Source organism: Suncus etruscus, chromosome 14, assembly GCF_024139225.1.
Source record: "Suncus etruscus isolate mSunEtr1 chromosome 14, mSunEtr1.pri.cur, whole genome shotgun sequence".
Lineage (NCBI taxonomy): Eukaryota > Metazoa > Chordata > Mammalia > Eulipotyphla > Soricidae > Suncus > Suncus etruscus.
In genome coordinates, this window is record NC_064861.1 from 51,741,245 (window position 1) to 51,762,103 (window position 20,859).

Here is a 20,859-nt window from a genome sequence, read left to right on the forward strand (position 1 = left end):
GAAGTGCGTCGCGGACGCCAGTGTGCCCGCTTCCAAGATGGCGGCGGCGGTGTTGGGCGCGCTCGGCCGCGCGGGCTGGAGGCTCCAGCGGCTGCGGTGCCTGCCCGGTGAGAAGCGGCCGAGCTGGGGGCGGGCGCAGGGAGGCGCGGGGAGGATGCGCGAGGCCGACCCGGACTGGGTGCAGGGCGGAAGGGGCCGAGCAAGGTGAGGTCAAGGGCATCGACGCGGAGAAGGAGGGAGATAGAGAAGAGACTCAAGTGAGAGTGAGAGAGAGAGAGAAAGAGAGAGAAGATACAAGACAGACAAGTGTGAGAAAAGAGACACAAGTGATAGGAGAGAGACAAGAGACAAAAGTGTGAGAAAAGAGATATAAGTGAGAGAAAGAAAAGAGGCACAAGTGAAAGAACAGAGACACAAGTGGAGAAAAGAGACAAGTGAGAGAGAAAAGAAACACAAGTGAAAGAAAAGAGACACAAGTGGAGAAAAGAGGCACAAGTGAGAGAAAAGAAACAGTGGAAGAAAAGAGCACAAGTGAGAGAGGAGAGAGAGGGGACACGATAGAGAAGAGACACAAGTGAGAGAGAAAAGAGACAAGTGAGAGAAGAGACACAAGTGACAGAGAGGAGAGAGAAAAGAGACACAAGAGAGAGAGAGGAGAGAGAAAAGAGATACAAGAGAGGAGAGAGAGAAAAGAGACACAAGAGAGGAGAGAAAAGAGACACGAGAGAGAGGAGAGAGAGAAAAGAGACACGAGAGAGAGAAAAGAGACACAAGAGAGAGAGAGAGAGGAGAGAGAGAAAAGAGACACAAGTGTCAGAAAAGAAAATACAATTTATAAGGCTCTTACTCCCCACCACACCTGCGATCCTTTGATAGCCTCGAACCACTTTTCTTACTGTCAAGCCACTATTTTTGTTTATCCATGCAAGTTCTTCCAGATAGTGACGTTGACTTAAGAGTAAATTTGAACCCATGTTACCTACAACCAATAGAATTAAGAACTGACACGTTAACATCAACATATAACTAATGAAATAAGTATTTGCCGAGACTTCTAAGATTAGATGAATCAAAGCTCTATTACTTTGGGACCTCCCTTGCCCTTTCCCGATTTAGGAATATTTGCACCTTTTTTCCCCTATGCACTGATTTTCCATGTGCTATTCTGGTTCATTTAAAATTATTCCCAAAATTGGCCCATGGAATCTGCATGTGTAAATAAGTGCCCATTTTTTTTTCTTTTTGCAAAACTCTAAACTACCAATGTTTAGGAAAAGGAATGCCTATGCGTCAGCATGGTATTAATCCACAAAAAGGTTTTTTCCCACAAAAAGGTTTATATACGTATATCCTTAATTGCTTTATTCATAATAGCTAGCACTGAAACAGGCCAGATGGTAGTGTCTCAATCCTATTAAGCAATAAAAGTGGGTGCTGGTTTACATATAAATATGCATTCGTCTAAAAACTATACTATATGGGGCTGGAGCAATAGTGCAACAAACAGGGTACTTGCCTTACAGCGAACCTGGGATTGATCCACAGTGTCCCATAAGGACCCCAAGCACCACCAGGAGTAATTCCTGAGTGCAGAGCCAGGGATAACTCCTGGGCATTGTCCATGTAGCCAAAGGGGGAAAAAAAAAGAAGCAAATAACAAAAAATATTAAGTGGAAGAAGTCTTAACACAAAAGAACACACTGTTTCTCTTTAGATGAAATTCTATGACAGGCAAAACTGGACTGGAAAAATTCAGAGAAGCTTGTGGGAAGGAATAACAGTAGAAATTCTCAACTTTGGTCATCTCTGGAGAGAGAGTCAGATTATGCAAGTGTATTTGTCAGAACAGAATTGACACACTTAAGATTTGTACATGATACCTAAAGGGTCACCTCAAGAGAACAATAAGCACTGAATTTAATGCTCATACCAAAATGTTTAGAGAAGAATTGCTAAGTTAGAAGTTAATGATTCTGTGAGTATGACATCTGCCTTGCACATAGCTGATCCAGGTTTAATCCCATGAGTCTCACTAGGAGAGATCCCTGAACACAGAGCCAGGAATAAGCCTGAATACTGCTGGGTGTGGGCCCCTGACCCTTCACCCCCCCCAAAAAAAAAGAATCAAATGCCAAAATAAACCATGATGAGTTGAAGAGTAAAATGTATTGCGTAGAAGATATAAAGGTGTTTTGCAGTTATTTCAACTTGTCTGTAATTCAAGATTTGAGGGGCATGGCATTTTGAATTATACCAGTAGTGGGCCATGCTTTGGGGACCTTATGAGATGTTGGGGATAGAACCTGGGTTAGTCACATGCAAAACAAGTGCCCCACCTACTGTATGATCTCCCTGGCCAAGTTTTACTTTGTTGTGTGTGTGTGTGTGTGTGTGTGTGTGTGTGTGTGTACTATCTCCCTGGCCAAGTTTTGCTTTGTGTGTGTGTGTGTGTGTGTGTGTGTGTGTGTGTGTGTGTGGTCAGTATGGATGTGTGTACTATCTCCCTGGCCAAGTTTTGCTTTGGGGTGTGTGTGTGTGTGTGTGTGTGTGTGTGTGTGTGTGTGTGTGTGTGTTCGGTCCCCGGCCAAGATGTGTGTGTATGTGTCTGTGTGTTTGATTTGCAGGTTCCCAGCCAAATTTCGTTTTGGTTTTGGGGGTGTGTGAGTGTGGGTGTTTAATTTGCAAGTCCCACCCAGCACTGATCAGGACTTACTCTTGTTCTGTGCTCAAAGACCACTCCAGATTGACTGGAGGGATATATAGGGTATTAAGGTATACACTGAGTGTGCTGAATGCATCGTAAACTTCCAGTCTGTCATACCACCTCTCTGACTGCTTTTTTTGTTTTTTGTTTTTTTTTTTGGTTTTGTTGTTGTTGTTGTTGTTTTGGCAACACATGGCAGTATTTGCAGCTTAGTCCCGTCTCTACACTCAGAGATTAATGCTAGTGGGCCTCAGGTCTATGGTGATGAGATCGAGCCTGGGTTGGCTATATGTAAGACAAGTGCCTTATCTGCTATACTGTTGCTCCAACCTTCTAGTTTGATTTTTGTTTTGTTTTGTTTTGTTTTGTTTTGTTTTGTTTTGTTTGGGTCCCGCCTGGCAGCACTCAGGGTTTACTCCTGGCTCTATGCTCAGAAATCACTCCCAGGGGCCGGCGAGGTGGCGCTAGAGGTAAGGTGTCTGCCTTGCAAGTGCTAGCCAAGGAAGGACCGCGGTTCTATCCCCTAGCGTCGATATGGTCCCCCCAAGCCAGGTGCAATTTCTGAGCGCTTAGCCAGGAGTAACCCCTGAGCATCAAAACAGGTGTGGTCCGAAAAAAAATAAAAAAGAAATTGCTCCCAGCAGGCTCAGGGGACCTTATGGGATGCCAGGATTCAAGTCATTGTCCTTCTACATGCAAGGCAAATGCCCTACCTCCATGCTATCTCTCTGGCCCCTGATTTCTTTTTTTAGTAGTAAAAATGTTAAAAAAGAAAAAATATTTGGGTTCTCTAAGAGCAAGTGGTTTCTTTGCATGTACGAGGCCTTAAGTTTCATCCCTGGCACTACCAAAAGAAAAAAGGAAAAGAGGAGCCTGGACCTTTTCAAAGATCTTATTGTAAGGAAATATATTTGGAGCTGAGGATGTAGCTCAATGGTCAATAAAAATTGATAAATTCCTTTTTGGGGAGGAGATCACACCCGGCTACACTCAAGGACTACTCCTGGCTCTGTGCTCAGAAATCACCCCTGGCAGGCTCAGGGGACCATATGGGATACCGGGAATCGAACCACCTTTTGTACTGGGTCAGCCACTTACAAGGCAAACGCCCTACTACTGTGCTATCTCTCCAGTCCCTAACTTCCTTTTTTTTTTTTTTTTGATTTTTAGTTTTTGGGCCACACCCGGTGGTGCTCAGGGGTTACTCCTGGCTATCTGCTCAGAAATAGCTCCTGGCAGCCACAGGGGTACCATATGGGAAGCTGGGATTCAAACCAACCACCTTAGGTCCTGGATCAGCTGCTTGCACGGCAAATGCCCCAGCCCCTAACTTCTTATTGAGAGATAAGAATTTGCCTTATATGAGGCCCTAGGTTCAATCCCTATTACCGACATTTGCCTTGCATGTGATTTGATTGGCCCCAATTTGATCCTGGCACCACATGTGATCCTCAAGCACTGCCAAGAGCACTGCTTTGTATAGTGCAAAGCTGCATCCCACTCCCCTGCAAGGAAAAAAAAAATATCAGTGTCACACATAGGCAAAAATAACAAGTGAAAAGATCACTGGAGTAGAGGGCCAGCAATCTTAACAGACTGGAGTGTGTGCTTTGTGTGCAGGTTCGATCCCCTGAACTTCATGTCCCCTGAACACCACCAAGAGTGAACCCTCAACATCAAGCCAAGAATAACCCTTGAAAACTGCTGAGAGTGACCCCAAAAACAAATTCATGTAGACTAGGGTGTAGCTTGTACTGAAGATGAGAAAGCAGAGTGTGATTAGTGTCCTTTCCGGAGACAACGTATAAACATTGGGGCCTCTGGTGGTGCTGAGATCAAGCACTTCAACAGCACTAGGCTAACTCTTTGGAGTCAGTACTTGGCCTTTTCTTGTCTAGTCTCATTTTCTTGCCAGGGATCAAACTCCACACATAACACAATAAAGTAGGTTATAGCCATTGCCAATGCTCTGTCCTGGCCAAAATAGAGACTATCTCAAGCCCCTTTCACTTTCTCTTGGGCTTCACCAACTAAACAAATAGACTCTTAATTGTATGGAAGTTTTTTGAGGGTTTGGGGGTTTTCTTTTGGGTGGGCACACCCACCTGCACTCAGGGATTACTCCTGGCTCTACACTCAGAAATTGCTCCTGGCAGGCTTGGGGGACGATATGGGATGCCAGAAATTGAACCAAGTTTGGCCGCATGCAAGGCAAATACCCTATTCACTGTGCTATTGCTCAGCCCCTGTCTGGATTTTTTTTTTGTTTGTTTTCAGGGGCACACCCAATAGTGCTCAGAGATTACACTCCCTACCCGCTGTGCTATTACTCCAGCCCCACAATTGTATGTTTTTTAAAACATTGGCCTCCCCCCACCACCCATTTTGGGGTCATACATAGCAGTGCTCAGAAATTACTCCTGGCTCTGTACTCAGCGATTCTCTCCTGGCAGTGCTTGGAGGCTATATGGGATGCCAGTAATAGAAATCAGGTTGGTAGCATACAAGGCAAGTGCCCTACCTGCTGTACTATATCACTCCATCCCTAAAAGCATGTACTTTGGGATAAAAGTGGCTTACAACTCACACAGATAACAGAGGACAGAAATAGGCTTCAAAACCTGATCTTGTTCCCAACCTCATATTTTTACCTCAGTTGCCAACTTGCCCAAGATTTCTGTCTGGCACTTGGACGCATAGTTCTGAGTTGGCTCCTATCTGCTATGCTTCTTCCCATTTCTCTTCCCTCCTTGCTAATCAAAGGGTTTTCCCTGTCCACTGTCCCTGAGTGACTAGTGCATTTATGTTTCAGTGTCCCGCTGCGAGCCAGCCCTGGGGTACCGGGCCTTTCATGCCTCAGTTCTGCAGCTCAGGTCTGCACAGGAACAGCAGCAGCCGCCACCCCACAACTTTTCTCACCAACAATCTGAGACGCAAGGAGCAGAAGAGCCCAATCCAACATCTTCTCATCCACCCCCCAGGTGAGCCAAGAAGCCCTTTCCACCTGTTCCTGTCCATTTTGTATGCTTGATCATACCTTCCCTCCTTTAACAGCACCTCTAAGGGGAACCTATTGTTTGTAAAAATTATTCTTGGGGCCGGAGAGATAGCATAGAGGTATGATTGCCTTGTAAGCAGAATGATGGTGGCTCAAATCTCGGCATCCCATATGGTCCCCCAAGCCTGCCAGGAGTGACTTCTGAGCATAGAGCCAAGAGTAAACCCTGAGCACTGCTGGGTGTGACCCACAAACAAACAAACAAACAAAAAAAATATATATATATATTATTGTATGTTCTTAAGACATCTAAGCAATATAAAGAAGTATACAGAAACATGGTTGGCCACCTGCTAGGTTTGATCTCTGGCATCCCTTATAGTCCCCCAGTGTTACCAGGAATGATTCCTGAGTTCAACCAACAATAGTCCTTCAACACAGCTGAGTATGGTCCCCCCCAAAGAACAAGTAATAATCACCATGGTTGGCCACCTGCTAGGTTTGATCTCTGGCATCCCTTATAGTCCCCCAGTGTTACCAGGAATGATTCCTGAGTTCAGCCAACAATAGTCCCTCAACACAGCTGAGTATGGTCCCCCCAAAGAACAAGTAATAATCACCAAAAGTCAATTTATTTAACTATTCTTTTAGTTATTTCTCTAAGCATTATCATATTTAAATCTATTTCCTTTTGTTTTGTTTTGGTTTTTGGTCCACATCCAGCGGCACTTGGGTTACTCCTGGCTCTGTGCTCAGAAATCACCCTTGACAAGTTCAGGGGACCAGATGGGATGCTGGGAATCAAACTCAGGTTGGCTGCGTGCAAGGCAAATACCCTACCGCTGTGCCATCACTCTGGCCCCAATATTTAAATCTGTTTATCTGGTTGGTACCAGAGAGATAGTACAGGGATGAGGGACTTACCTTATATGTGATTGACCTAGGTTCAATCTCCAGCACTGTATTCGGTGTTCTTTACACTCCCAGGAGTGATTCCTGAGCACAGAACCGGGAGTAAACTATTAACACTGCCAGATATGGTACAACCCCTAATTCTCACCCCACAAAAAAACCCTTTTCCAAGATGATTCATTATATTGCACCATGCATGCTTTCCAGAGCTTGCTTTCCCACTCAGCCACACATGTTCTTACAGCATACTCTTTCTTTTCTTTTTTTTTTTTTTTTTTTTGTGTGGTTTTTGGGTCACACCCGGCAGTGCTCAGGGGTTATTCCTGGCTCCAGGCTGAGAAATTGCTCCTGGCAGGCACGGGGGACCATATGGAATGCCGGGATTTGAACCGATGACCTCCTGCATGAAAGGCAAACGCCTTACCTCCATGCTATCTCTCCGGCCCCAACATACTCTTTCTTGAGCCAAAGAGATAGTACAGCAGGGAAGACACTTGCCTTGCACATAGCCAACTCAAATTCAACTCGTTGTTCAAGGCCACCAGAAGTGATCACTGAGTGCAGAGCCAGGCATAAGTCCTGAGCACCACTAGGTGTGTCCAGCAGAACAGAAAAGAAGTATTAAGAAGCAGTTCAGCAGTATGATTCAGGGAAATAGCTTTTCTGAAAGCAGGAAAATCCGGAGACCAAGGGAGGAGAACTCTGGCCTTTTCTTCCTGTGACTGTATCTCACTCTGAGCACTTATGCTCACCCAGAATAAACCCCTTTCTGATGGTTCAGGGGAAGTACAGGGCTCTGGTTTCTGGGCTGTTATAGGCTTACCTATCCAGCCAGCAAACCAAATGAGGTATTGGGGGGTGGGGGGGTGGAACCATCCCTGTGTATTTCTCTATTTTGAACCTCAGGTACACAGATCAGGGTGGTGAGGAAGAGGAGGACCATGAGAGCGAGGAGCAACTACAGCACCGCATCCTGACAGCAGCTCTGGAATTTGTGCCTGTCCACGGCTGGACAGTGGAAGCCATTGCAGAAGGAGCACAGGTATGTGTGGACGTGGGGATGCAGTTCCAGCCAGAACACAAGGCCTCAGGCTTGCCTACAGCTTGGATGGAGCCCCTCACTACTATGGTGGAACCACTCTCTGCTAAGGTTGCTGAAGGTTTTTTTTTTGTTGTTTGTTTGTTTTGTTTTTGTTTTTGTTTTTTGGGCCACACCCGGCGGTGCTCAGGGGTTACTCCTGGCTGTCTGCTCAGAAATAGCTCCTGGCAGGCACGGGGGACCATATGGGACACCGGGATTCGAACCAACCACCTTTGGTCCTGGATCGGCTGCTTGCAAGGCAAACGCCACTGTGCTATCTCTCCGGGCCCGTTGCTGAAGGTTTTGCTTTTTTCTCAGTAACAGAATCAAAAGGACTTTATTGGGGCCAAAGAGATAGTACAGCAGGTGAGGCTATTGTCTTGCATGTGGCCAACCTGGGTTCAATCCACAACATCCCATGTGGTCTCCCAAGTAGCACCAGGATTAGTTTCTAGGTGAAGAGCCAGGAGTGAGACCTGAGCTTGCTGGGTGTGGCCCCAAACAAAAAAATTACCCCTTCCCCTAAAAAAGAGAAGGCTTATTTTGTTTCATGCTACTGAGAATAAACTCTAAGCCCTTGCTTAGGGAGAAAACCTGCTTTCCCCCGTGGAGTTGGATCTTCCCCCAAGGCTAGCTTGCTCGCTTGATTCATTGATTTTTGGTTTGGGGGCCACACTCTTTGATGCTGGGATTGAGGGACCACTACAGACAGTGCTTGGGAAGGGTCATGCCCTGCTAAGGATCAAACTATGAAAGGCAAGAGCAAGCTTAACCCCTCAATTAGCTCACTAGCTAATTTTTTTTAATATTAAAAGACTCCTAGAGGAAATTAAAATGTCATAAAATTGATACTTGAGAGTTAGGTTCAAAAGGCAGACTCGCAGACTCTTACCAGGTAGTCTGGTCCTGGCCATTCCCCTCTCTGCCTGAAGCCACAGCAGCCACCACCACACCTGTGTACACTCCCACAGAAATGGCCCAGCTCTACAACCTAACCACATTTTTTTTTTTTTTTTTGGTTTTTGGTTTTTGGTTTTTGGTCACTCCTGGCTCTGCACTCAGAAAAAGCTCCTGGCAGGCTTGGGGAACTATATGTGAAGCCGGGGATTGAACCCAGGTCCATCCCGGGTCATCTGCGTGCAAGGTAAATACCCTACTGCTGTGCTATTGCTCTGACCCCACCAAATTTGTTTTAGATCTGTAGATCCTGGACGCACCTAAGTCACTTCAAAATTTCATTGCTGGGGCCATAGAGATAGCATGGAGGTAGGGCGTTTGCCTTTCATGCAGAATGACGGTGGTTCGAATCCCGGCATCCCATATGGTTCCCCTGTGCCTGCCTGGGGCAATTTCTGAGCATAAAGCCAGGAGTAACCCTTGAGCACTGCTGGGTATGACCCAAAAACAAAAAAGCAAACAAAAAATTCATTGCTATATTATCCCACTAATATCACAAGAAATTTGATGGGAAAGTTACATAGAAATCTTCCAACTTCAGTGAATCAAAACAATAACTCAGAAGGCTCAACTAGCACCAGCCACAGCCCAGTAAATATTTAGGCATTGATTTTATTAACAGTATGGAGAGATTTAAAAAATTATTTCAAGGGGCCAGTGAGGTGGCGTTAGAGGTAAGGTGTCTGCCTTGCAAGTGCTAGCCAAGGAAGGACCGCAGTTCGATCCCCCGGCGTCCCGTATGGTCCCCCCAAGCCAGGGGCAATTTCTGAGCGCTTAGCCAGGAGTAACCCCTGAGCATCAAACGGGTGTGGCCCAAAAAAAAATTATTTCAAACTGACCCTTGTTCTAAGTTTTGATCATTCCATTTGCCTTTGTGTGTATCAAACAATATGAAGTAAATTTGTTTGTGTAAAGAGGACAGATTAGGGTAATGGGTGGAAAATTGGGTCACTGATGAAGAGAAAGGCACACTAGTGGTGAGATTGGTTTTTGAATATTTATTGCCTAAAACGAACGCAGTATGAATAACTTGGTATATCATAGTGTTATAGTAAAAATTTAAAAAGAAAATGAAAGGTAGCCTTTTAGCCAAAGTGGGTAAGGGGCTTGCCTTGCATATGTCCAACTCGGGTTTGATTCCTGGCACTCCATATAGTCCCCAGCACCTGAGTGTGGAGCCAGGAATCAGCCTTGAGCACTGCCAGGTGTGCCCCCTCCAAATAAAATAAGGCAGCCTTTGTAGGAAATAATTGCTTATTTATATGGGCTGTAGCATTAGTGCAGCTGTTAGGGTGTTTTCCTTGCACATGGCTCACCTGGGTTCAATCTTCAGCACCCCAAACCCTACCAGAATGATCCCTGAGTCCGAAACTAGGAATAAACCTTGAGCACCACCAGGTATGACCTAAAAAAAAAAAAGTATTTCTTATCAAAATTAATTCTAATTAATTTGTGCCATTGGTTGTCAGAAGCACTGTGATTTTATGCATCATTAAATAAAAAATGCCTATAAAACAGTGCCACATCTATGATATTTTGAATAATCATAGTGATTATTCAAAATGATACATTTTGGGGCCGGAGCAATGGCGCAAGCAGTAAGGCATCTGCCTTGCATGCACTAGCCTAGGACGGATCGGGGTTAGATCCACTGGCATTCCATATGGTTCCCCAAGCCAGGTGCGATTTCTGAACACAGAGCCAGGAGTAACCCCTGAGCATCACTGGGTATGGTCCCCCCCCCCAAAAAAAATAAAATAAAATAAAAAAATAAAATAATACATTATGTGCATCTTAAAACTAATAAAACGTGGGGCTGGAGAGATAGCATGGAGGTAAGGCATTTGCCTTGCATGCAGAAGGATGGTGGTTCAAATCCCGGTATCCCATATGGTTCCCTGAGCCAGCCAGGAGCGATTTCTGAGCATAGAGCCAGGAGTAACCCCAGAGCACTGCCAGGTGTGACCCAAAAACTGAAAGCAAAAAAAAAAAAAAAAGTTTCCTCCAGAATCTTTGAGCGGGGCCACATATGACTTCCATGCTGTATGAAAGCATAGACAAAAAGTACAGATCCAAGTCTTACTTTCCAAGATCACTCATTGCAGAACATTGACTTATAAACTGGGACAGGGGCCAGAGAGATAGCTGTATAGAGCTGAACTAGGTTTGATCCCCAGTATTCCATATGGATCCCAAACTTGCCTGGGGTAATCCCTAATCACAGAGCTAGGAATGACCCAGAAAAGAAAGGGAAAAAAATGTGCTTAGCACTATTAGGAAAAGATGCTGTTGAGACATAGAATGGAAGAACCTGATTTAACAGGGGGTGGGTGGAAAGGTGGGTTAGGAAAACTGAGCACTGAGTAGGGTGTCCTGGTTTGTTGGGGGCTTGGCAAAAGTGGACAGTCCAGAGAAACAGCCTGTGCCAAGTGGAAAGAAGCCAGGAGTGAAGGAAGAGAGATGAGATGAATAAAGCCAGGAAAAGCTTAAGGCCAAGTGAGGTCATGGTTTGAGGGAGGCTTTCATTCTGAAAATGAATGCAGATGCAGGAACTAGACAGTTAAAAAATGTGAGGGGTTAGAGGGGCCGTAGAGATAGTATGGATATAGGGCATTTGCCTTGCATACAGAAGGACGGTGGTTCAAATCCCAGCATCCCATATCGGGGACACCCCCCCCCCCAGCCTGCTGGGAACGATTTCTGAGCGTAGAGCCAGGAGGAACCCCTGAGCGCTGCTAGGTGTGACCCCCAAAAAATGTGATTTGACTGTGAGATGTGAGTTACTGGGAGCACTAGTTCTGGGGGTGTAATGATAGAATGGAATGGAAGAGGGTAATAAGATGGTAGAGCAGCTTGATATGGGCAAGAGTGCATGCCATGCCATTTCCCAGGTCTATTTACCAGCTGTACTGTAGCTCTGACCCCCAGGTACAGTTTTGAGCTTGGTAGGTGAGTTCTTTGGGTCAAGCAAGGAACAACTTCAAGTACATACAGGTCTGAACCAGGGGAAGTTTATCTGGGGAAGTGCTGGGAACTAGTCCCTGGTGAACAAATAAAAAGCAGGGTTACTACTAAGGATTAAGAAGAGACAGAAATAAGAGAGAAAATGTGGGGTCGGGGCTCACAGCCTGAGACTGAGATCCCTGACTGTCTTCCACATGCAATATTTATTGCTTAGAACCAGTAATCATTAAAAGGAGAAAAACATTCATTAGTTTGAAGGCATCTTTAGAAATCTATTCAAACTAGTCTTTTCCACATCTGAGAACATTAGTATATATACCTGGACAAACATCTTTGATTTTGTTTTGCTCTGTTTTGTTTTTATGGTGGTGCCCAGAGATGATTTGTTTTGCTCTGTTTTATTTTTATGGTGATGCCCAGAGATGATTCCTGGCTCTGCTCTCAGAAATTATTTCCGGCAGGCTTGGGGAACTATATAGGATGCCAGGGATTGAACCCAGGTCAGCAAGGCAAATGCCCTACTCACTGTACTGTCTGTCACTCCAGTTCCCCAGAACAAACATCTTTGAAATGGATTTTATGGGGCCGGGCGGTGGCGCTAACGGTAAGGTGCCTGCCTTGCCTGCGCTAGCCTCGGACGGACCGCGGTTCGATTCCCCCGGCGTCCCATATGGTCCCCCAAGCCAGGAGCGACTTCTGAGCGCATAGCCAGGAGTAACCCCTGAGCGTTACCGGGTGTGGCCCAAAAACCAAAAAAAAAAAAAAAAAAAGAAATGGATTTTATCAGGGGAGATTTTTCCAGGAGAGGAAGCAGAGATAGAGCAGTTATGGCAGTATTCCACGTTGGCACCAACATTCTGGGTGAAAGGTCCGCCATAAGCCACCCATTCTGCCCTTGTTCTCTGTCCTAACCCTTGGTTCCCCTGGGGTGAGGGGAGAGAAGAGAGATAGCAGTTGGCAGAAATGGTCTGGTGTGGGAGGCAGAAAGGAAGGACAGAGAGAGAGAGACAGAGACAGAGAGCGCACAGCAGTAGGGTGTTTGCCTGGTATGCAGCCGATCCAGGACATACAATGGTTTAAATCCCGCATCCCATATGATCCCCCGTGCCTGCCAAGACCAATTTCTGAGTGAAGAGCCAGGGGTAACCCCTGAACACTGCCGGGTGTGACTGAAAAAAGAAAAGAAGGAAGGGAGGGAGGGAAAAGAAAAGAAAAGAAAAGAAAAAAAGAGAAGAGAGAGGGCTAGCAGTAGGCAAAAGTTCAGAGGGAGAAGGACCTGCTGTGGGAGGCAGAAAGGAAACGTGTCTGGGCAGCTCAGGTAATAACCAAAGGCTGGAAGGAGCCAGACACATTGTTCTCAGAATGCTCAGGGGCTGGCAGGTGGTCCCCAGACATCAGCCACCCCCCCAGAGCACCTCTTCCTCTTTCCCATCCCCATAGGCAAGGATCCCTTTAGGGCCAAGGGAACTTGTTATTGCAAGCCTGGGTCACATGCTTTGTAGTATTCAGGGGCTTTCTGGGTTATGGAGCTGATGGGTTTGCTTTGCCCCAGCCACCTGGCTGAAGCCACTCTTCAGCATGAAATGTGGAGGTGTGGGGATAACAGCAGTCCAAGGCACATGCCTGGTACTCTCAGGGACTTAAGTTCAAACTTTTGTACCACCCAGCCCCCTGAACACTGCCAACTGCAGAGCCGGAGACCTTCAAATGTTACTGGATATGGCCCTGATGCCCCCAAACACCACTGGAAGGTCCAGAGCCATATCATAGTGGGTAGAGAGCTTATCTTATTTATTTTATTTTATTTATTTATTTATTTATTTATTTATTTATTGGTGTTTTTGAGCCACATCCAGTGGCACTCGGATTAATCCTGGCTCTGCACTCAGAAATAGCTCCTAGCAGGCTCAGGGGACCATATGGGATGCTGGAGATTGAACCAGGGTCGATCCTGGGTCAGCCACATACAAGGCAAATGCCCTACCACTGAACTATTGCTCCGGCCCAGGGAGATTGTGTTAAACACAGCACTCAGGTTTGATCTGTGGCTTCCTGTATGGGTCCCCTGAGCCCACCAAGAGCAGTTCCTGAGTGTAAGCCAGGAATAACCCCTGAGTACCATTGGGTATAGCCCCAAAACAAGTCCAAAAAACCAATCACTAGAACTGATCAACACTGCCCTGCCTTCCAAAACTGGTGGAAGTGGACCCCTATTTCCCTGATCCCTATTTGTGAAGCCCAGAAGGACAAAGTGGGAGCGACCTGCTGGCAGCCAAGCTCTGCCTACTAGAAGAGGCCTTAGTGGTAAACAGGGTAAACAAGTATCTGTTATCCACACTTTTTTCTGCTTGTTTTTCCTTTGCCCCTTTGCAGTCTCTAGGGCTCTCCCGGGCAGCTGCCAGCATGTTTGGGAGTGATGGTGGCGAGCTGATCCTGCATTTTGTGACCCAGTGCAACTCCAAACTCAGAAATCTGTTGGAAGAGGAACAGAAGCTTATACAGCTGGGCCAAACAGAGTAAGTCTCCAAGCACTACTGAATGGGCAGGGTCTATGGGCTCGGTTAAGCACCATGGCCTGGAGCAGTTCCCCTGCTTTGGTGTGCTGAATTGGCTGCTGTCTTGCATCTGTCCTTGGACCTGTGGCCATATCTAGTGGGATCCTTCCATTCACCCTCCAAAAATCTGTCTCATGCCCTACCCAGTCTTTGTCCCAGAGCCTAGATGATTTCTATTTCTTCTAGGAAGAAGAAAACAGACCAGTTCCTGAGGGATGCTGTGGAATTGAGGCTGAGAATGCTGATCCCCTACATTGAGCACTGGCCCCGGGTATGGCAGCCATGTCCAGACCCTGAAGGTCATGCATTGTTCTCTCTGTGTTTGGGGGGCCAACACCCCACAGTGATCAGGGTTTACTCCTTGCTCTTTGCTCAAAGACCACTCTGGGCAGGTTTTAGGGACCCTATGTAGTACAAGGGAATCAAATCTGGGTTGGCCACAGGCAAGGCAAGTGCTTGTACTCTCTCCAACCCTTCATTGGGAAAACTTGAGTATGTCATTGCAGTCAGTAAACAACCTGGAGTGTCCCTCCTTGGGTCAGGAGAAGAGGGTCTTGGGGTAGCCAGGAATCCAGCCCTGTTCCAGGTCATGCTCAGTCTTTACACCTCTAATCCCAACTCAGGCCACTAGGAAAGTCCAGTCACTCCCTCAAGCAGCTCTCACAGGCCACAGCCAGTGGCTTTATTGTTGGCCAAGTGGCAAGACTTGATGCTCAGGAGGCAGTGCCCACTAACAGGGGCATCTCTGGATTGTGCCATCGCTTATATTAGGAGGAGGATTTGGAGGTTCAGGTAATGAATGCATCAACTAAAGTTGAACCTACAAGATTTGGAGAATCATTCAAGGGGTGATGGGCATCAGCTTGAGTTAAGGTGCTGGTCAGGGTTGGAGTGATAGCATAGCAGTTAGGCATTTGCTTTGCACACTGCCAATCCCAATGGACCAGGTTCAATCCCCGGCATCCCTTATTGTCTCCCCAAGCCTGCCAGGAATAATTTCTGAGCACAGAGCCAGGAGTAATCTCTGAAGGCTGCTGGGTGTGGCTCACAAACAAACAAACAAAAAAGGTAGTGGTAGAAGCAGGGGTTATCCAGCTAAGGGGGAGACCTATTGGGGGGCTTCAGAGGGAAACCAGGGTGAGGATGCAGCAGGTCTGAGGGTGACCCCAGACTCCCCTCCCGACTCTGTTTCTTCCCTGCTTCCTTGTTCTCAGGGCTTAGACTAGGTGAGTCCTTCCTTCTCTGTGGCCCCACCCCTCACCAAGTTTATAGGACACGGACTACGAATTTTACTGGGCCTCCTCGGGAGAAAATGTGCCCCTACCCCCCCTCAGCGGTAGTCAAGCTCATTCACCACCAGGTGCTCACACGGGGGAGTGGCAGTGAGTCCCCATAGGTTCCCTGGCATGAGGCTCTCGGCACCCCCCCATTCTGCTGAGGCTTGCATGCACTGTCCTTATACTGTCCCTTCCTCAGGCTCTCGGTATCCTCTTGCTGCCGCACAATATTCCTCCCAGCCTGAACCTGCTCACCAGCATGGTGGATGACATGTGGCACTACGCCGGGGACCAGTCCACTGACGTGAGTCTTTAGTCAGCCTGGGGGAAAGCCAGAGTTGGGCAAAGAACTTAGGGACTTCCTTCTCGTTTTTCCTCTTTCCAATAAACTTTTCTACCTTCTTAAAAATAAAAGGAAGAGGGCCCGGAGAGATAGCACAGTGGTGTTTGCCTTGCAAGCAGCCGATCCAGGACCTAAGGTGGTTGGTTCGAATCCCAGTGTCCCATATGGTCCCCTGTGCCTACCAGGAGTTATTTCTGAGCAGACAGCTAGGAGTAACCCCTGACACTGCCGGGTGTGGCCCAAAAACCAAAGAAAAATTTTAAAAAAATTAATAAGTAAAAGGAAGAAGGCTGGAGAGATAGCACAGTGGTAGGGCATTTGCCTTAGATGCTGAAGGACGGTGGTTTGAATCCCGGCATCCCATATGGTCACAGCACTGCCGGCTGTGACCCAAAAACTAAAAACAAAAAGAAGAAGAGCCAGAGAGATAGCACAGTAGTAGGGCTTTTGCCTTGCACGCAGTTGATCCAGGATGGACGGTGGTTCGAATCCCAGCATCCCATATGGTCCCCCGTGCCTGCCAGGAGCGATTTCTCAAAAAGAAGAAGAAGGAGGAGGAGGAGGAGGGAGGAAAAAATTCATGATGGAGGATGATAGTTAAGTGGTTAAGACAATTGCATTTAGTCAACCCAGGTTGGCATTCCATATGTTCCTTCAGCATCATTAGGAGTAATTCCTGAGCTCAGAACCAGGATTAATCACATGTAAGACCCAAAATAAAGAAGTTGATTGATATGTTCTTGATCCCACACCCCTAGAAAGGTTCTACTCTTCCTTCCCATCTGAGAGAAGGGCCACTCCGACTGAGCATCCCTCAGCCAGTCCCTGCCTACTTCCTGCAGGGCTCTTATGTCCCTGCCACATAGCTGCTGTTTCATAGCTGTTCTTCCCCCATTTCTTTTTTTTTTTTTTTTTTTTTTTTGTGGTTTTTGGGTCACACCCGGCAGTGCTCAGGGGTTACTCCTGGCTCCATGTTCAGAAATTGCTCCTGGCAGGCACGGGGGACCATATGGGACGCTGGGATTCGAACCGATGACCTCTTGCATGAAAGGCAAACGCCTTACCTCCATGCTATCTCTCCAGCCCCTCTTCCCCCATTTCTAAAGGGTTAACTTTCAGGCTGGCTTTCTCAGTGTCATTCATGAGACTGATTTTTAAAAGGATGCCTTGGAGACTCCCTGAACTTTAAAAAGAAACTCCCCTTCCTCCCCCCTGCTCATCTTGACCTGCTTTTCTGAGAGATCAATAAGCCTTTAAACAGGCACCAAAAAAGAATCTGACTTGTTAATGCTATCATATTTCTGGTAGGAAATTAAAAAGGAGAGAGAGCGCTTCATAAAAGAAATTAATATGTGGTAGTGCTTTGTAGAATCCAGGATGGGGAGACAGAAAGCTCTCCTAACAAAGTGCTTTAATAAACTTCTCCTCTTCTTACTCCCCATGGGAATATACCGCCAATGGAGAAATTAGGAAGCGAAGCAATGAAAGGAATAAAGCAGAGAGTAGCTGAGTAGGATCTCTGAAGACTAGCCTGCCATGACAGTCAGAGGCACTGGGGGCTTGAACACCTGTTCTGACCAGGAATCCTGATTCTGCCACTTTTTTTTTTGGTTTTTAGGTCATACCCAGCAGTACTCAGGGGTTACTTCTGACTCCACGCTCAGAAATCGCTCCTGGCAGGCTCAGGGCTCAGGGGACCATATGGGATGCTGGGATTTGAACCAATGATCTTCTGCATGAAAGGCAAACGCCGGGCCTGGAGAGATAGCACAGTGGCGTTTGCCTTGCAAGCAGCCGATCCAGGACCAAAGGTGGTTGGTTCGAATCCCGGTGTCCCATATGGTCCCCCATGCCTGCCAGGAGCTATTTCTGAGCAGACAGCCAGGAGTAACCCCTGAGCAACGCTGGGTGTGGCCCAAAAACCAAAAATCAAAAAAAAAAAAAAAAAAAAAAAAAGGCAAACACCTTACCTCCATGCTATCTCTCCGGCCCCCTGATCCCGCCACTTTACCAGAAGCCCAAAACTCTATACTCTATCACCTCATCTTTCCCCCAGAATCTCCCAAAGTAGTCCATAGCCAGACCCCCTCTGGTATTCATTCACCATCCACTTTGTTAACCCTCTCATCAGGCCTGCGAGCTTTGAACCCCACAAGGTTGAGATTGGCCAGGAGCACACGTTGTTAGTCTGAGGCCCAGCAAGTGTAGGAACAATGGTGGTGGAGTCCCAATAGCTGGTTTCTGGGGGAAGACCCACCCCTCCATCCCTCCCCCATCACTCACTCCTCATGGGTTTGTTTGCAGTTTAACTGGTACACACGGCGGGCAGTGCTGGCTGGCATCTACAATACTGCAGAGCTGGTGATGATGCAAGACTCCTCCCCAGACTTTCAGGACACATGGCACTTCCTGGAGAACCGGATTAATGATGCAATGAACATAGGCCACACTGCTAAGCAGGTAGTTGGGGCTCACTAGCCATCTAGGGCGTTTCAGGACTATACTTTGTCTCTCTTCTGACCCCAGCCAACAGTCCAAAAAGAACCTGGCTGGTGCTTCCAACCTGCCCTTCCTCAGCCACATTTGGCCTACTTATATTCATCATCCATCTCACCTTTCAACCACTTCTTCTAGGTCAAGTCCACTAGCGAAGCGTTGGTGCAGGGACTTATGGGTGCCGCAGTGACGGTGAGTATAGCCCTGCTCCCCAACCCTCAGGGCCCTATAAGCCTTATAGCATGAGTTCATCCCCACTATCTCTGAGCCTTAGGTAGAAAGCTAATAATTGACTGATGGGCTAGGGAGATAAAACAGCCGGGAAGGCACGTGTCTTGCATATGGTGGACCCAAGTTCCGTACTTCACATGTGGCCGCAAGCACCTCCAAGGGTGGTCTGAGTACCTCCAGGTACTCAGTACCTCCAGGAGTGGTCGCAAATAGAACAACAAAACTAGATGCTGACTTGAGTTTAGTCTGGTTCTTTTTTTTTGGGGGGGGGGCACACCCTGTGGTGCTCAGGGGTTACTCCTGGCTGTCTGCTCAGAAATAGCTCCTGGCAGGCACGGAGGACCATATGGAACACCGGGATTCGAACCAACCACCTTTGGTCCTGGATCGGCTGCTTGCAAGGCAAACACGGCTGTGCTATCTCTCCGGGCCCTAGTCTGGTTCTTAATCCTAAAAACTCCACCACCTCCTTTACTTTAATCACCTCAGAAAAACAGCCCTGATTCCAGGGTGTTTGGTATGCCTGTGCTTAGTCCTGCCCCCTCTTGACATCCCCCCTGCTGTGTTTTTGGCCAGGGGAGGCCTCCCAGCAGTATAGGCCCCATCACACTTTCTTCCCTGTGTTTTCCCAGATCAAGAACTTGTCAGGCCTCAATCAGCGCCGATAACCAGGGCATGCACAGAAGCAGGCCACATGGGTACATGGAAAAGAACATGTGCTGCCCTGCCTGCACAGAGAAAGAAAAAGACTCTGCAGTCACTGGGTCCTTGGTGATACACTTTGAACCAGGACTGGTTCTTCTACTCCAGGGCTTCCTGATGCCTATCTGCCATGCAGCTGTGCCACTGAAAATGCCTTCCGCCTCCGAACCCAGGAGCCTGTCAGGGCTCACAGACACTGTCATCATGTCAGAACCTTCCTCTAAAGACTCAGGGTTCCAGGCCAGGGTCTGATGTCTTCCTAGGGTGATGACTCAGGCACAGCACAGCAAAGGCTCTTGCACACAGAGGCTTTCCTCCTGCCTCTTGCTTCCTGTGTCCTGAGAGACTGCACCCAGGTACCCTGGCCTGTCTCCAGATATATCCCCTCCCTGAGTCCAGTACACGTTGCTCATCGAAAAGAGGCTCAGTCCACCAGCTGTCACTGATGGACTATTAGTGAACCTGGAGTCTGTTTACTGGTATAATAAACACTCACAGCCATTTCCTGGTGTGTAGTTACTTCACCTGTAATCACGGCAAATGTCCAGGAGGCTGATGTTGTGGAAAGGCTTGAAGCTGAGGCCACCCCATTCCAGTGTACAGTTAACAATTACACTATATTTCTGGGTCCTCAGTGAATTGGGGATTACATTGCCCTGGTCCCTCTCCATAAGCTCCCTGGACTGCTGTTGTCCCTCGCCCATGCTTTGGCTTTATTTGTTCGTTTTGGAGACTGATGATACTCAAATTATTCCTGGCTCTGCAGTCAGGAATCACTCCTGGCAGTAGTCTAGTTATCATATAAGATACCAGGAATTGAACCCTGATCAGCAAGGCAAGTGTCCTCCTGACATATCACTTCAGCCCCCAGACATTCTGGATTTTATAATCTGCCCTGCCTCGACTGGCTGCACTCTGCCTATTCAGTCCAGTGCTCGTATTGGTTTGTGCTACTATAACATAATATCAGAATCTGACTGGCCTCCACAATAGAAGTCTAAGAGGCCAGGCAGTCTTCATCAGGGTGCTGGACAGATTGATTCCTGGGGAGGAAGGAGGTCTGGTATGTCACCTTCCCTGAGAGCACACTTTGGTGTGTCCACCTGCTTCTCTTTTTTTGTTTTGTTGTTTGTTTTGGGGCCACACCTGGTGGGCTCAGGTTTACTCCTGACTCTGAGTTCAGAAACTACTCCTGGCAGGCTCAGTGGACCATATGTGATGCTGGGGATCAAACTCAGGTTGGCCACATGCAAGACAAACACCCTACCCACTGCTATTGCTCTGGTCTCACCACCTGCCTTTCTACGGGCATCAATGCCAGCCTGAGAGCCCTACACTCATGACCTCTCTAAGACCCTACCTCCAGAATTTAACATTTTGGAGGGACACAGTATCTTTCACTTCACTGTTTTCTACCCAATCTGACTGCTGGGGGAGAACTCCAGGCTGAGTTAGCATCTTCCTGTGACCTCCTTCTCTTTCCTTGGCAGCTCTGATTCTTTCCAGCTGCTGATACTAAGAACCCTGCAGTAGAAATCTGAGGTTTATTCTATTTTCTCTTTGGCTTTTGGCCCACACCCAGTGCTTCTTGGGAGCTCAGTGATTGATTATGGCTCCTGGAGTTGCTTGGGGAACTATA

The 20,859-nt window shown here is 47.3% G+C and overlaps 1 protein-coding gene across 1 annotated transcript; it reads left to right on the forward strand.

Moving 5' to 3' along the window:
* The first annotated feature begins 29 nt into the window (after positions 1-29).
* COQ9 (coenzyme Q9) lies at positions 30-19,711 on the forward strand. Its single transcript, XM_049786148.1, has 9 exons — positions 30-107; positions 5,517-5,685; positions 7,521-7,656; positions 13,990-14,132; positions 14,358-14,442; positions 15,648-15,752; positions 18,096-18,251; positions 18,426-18,479; positions 19,151-19,711. The coding sequence occupies exons 1-9, from the start codon at positions 38-40 to the stop codon at positions 19,184-19,186; spliced, it is 954 nt and encodes a 317-aa protein (XP_049642105.1). The 5' UTR covers positions 30-37; the 3' UTR covers positions 19,187-19,711.
* Positions 19,712-20,859: the final 1,148 nt, after the last annotated feature.

What these genes read in the sequence shown, in the direction of transcription:
- COQ9 (XM_049786148.1), top strand. Translation starts at nt 38, where the DNA reads ATGGCGGCGGCGGTGTTGGGCGCGCTCGGCCGCGCGGGCTGGAGGCTC. An exon ending in GCGGCTGCGGTGCCTGCCCG is followed by an intron (nt 108 to 5,516) that starts GTGAGAAGCGGC and finishes TTTATGTTTCAG; the next exon opens with TGTCCCGCTGCGAGCCAGCC. An exon ending in TAGGCCACACTGCTAAGCAG is followed by an intron (nt 18,252 to 18,425) that starts GTAGTTGGGGCT and finishes CACTTCTTCTAG; the next exon opens with GTCAAGTCCACTAGCGAAGC.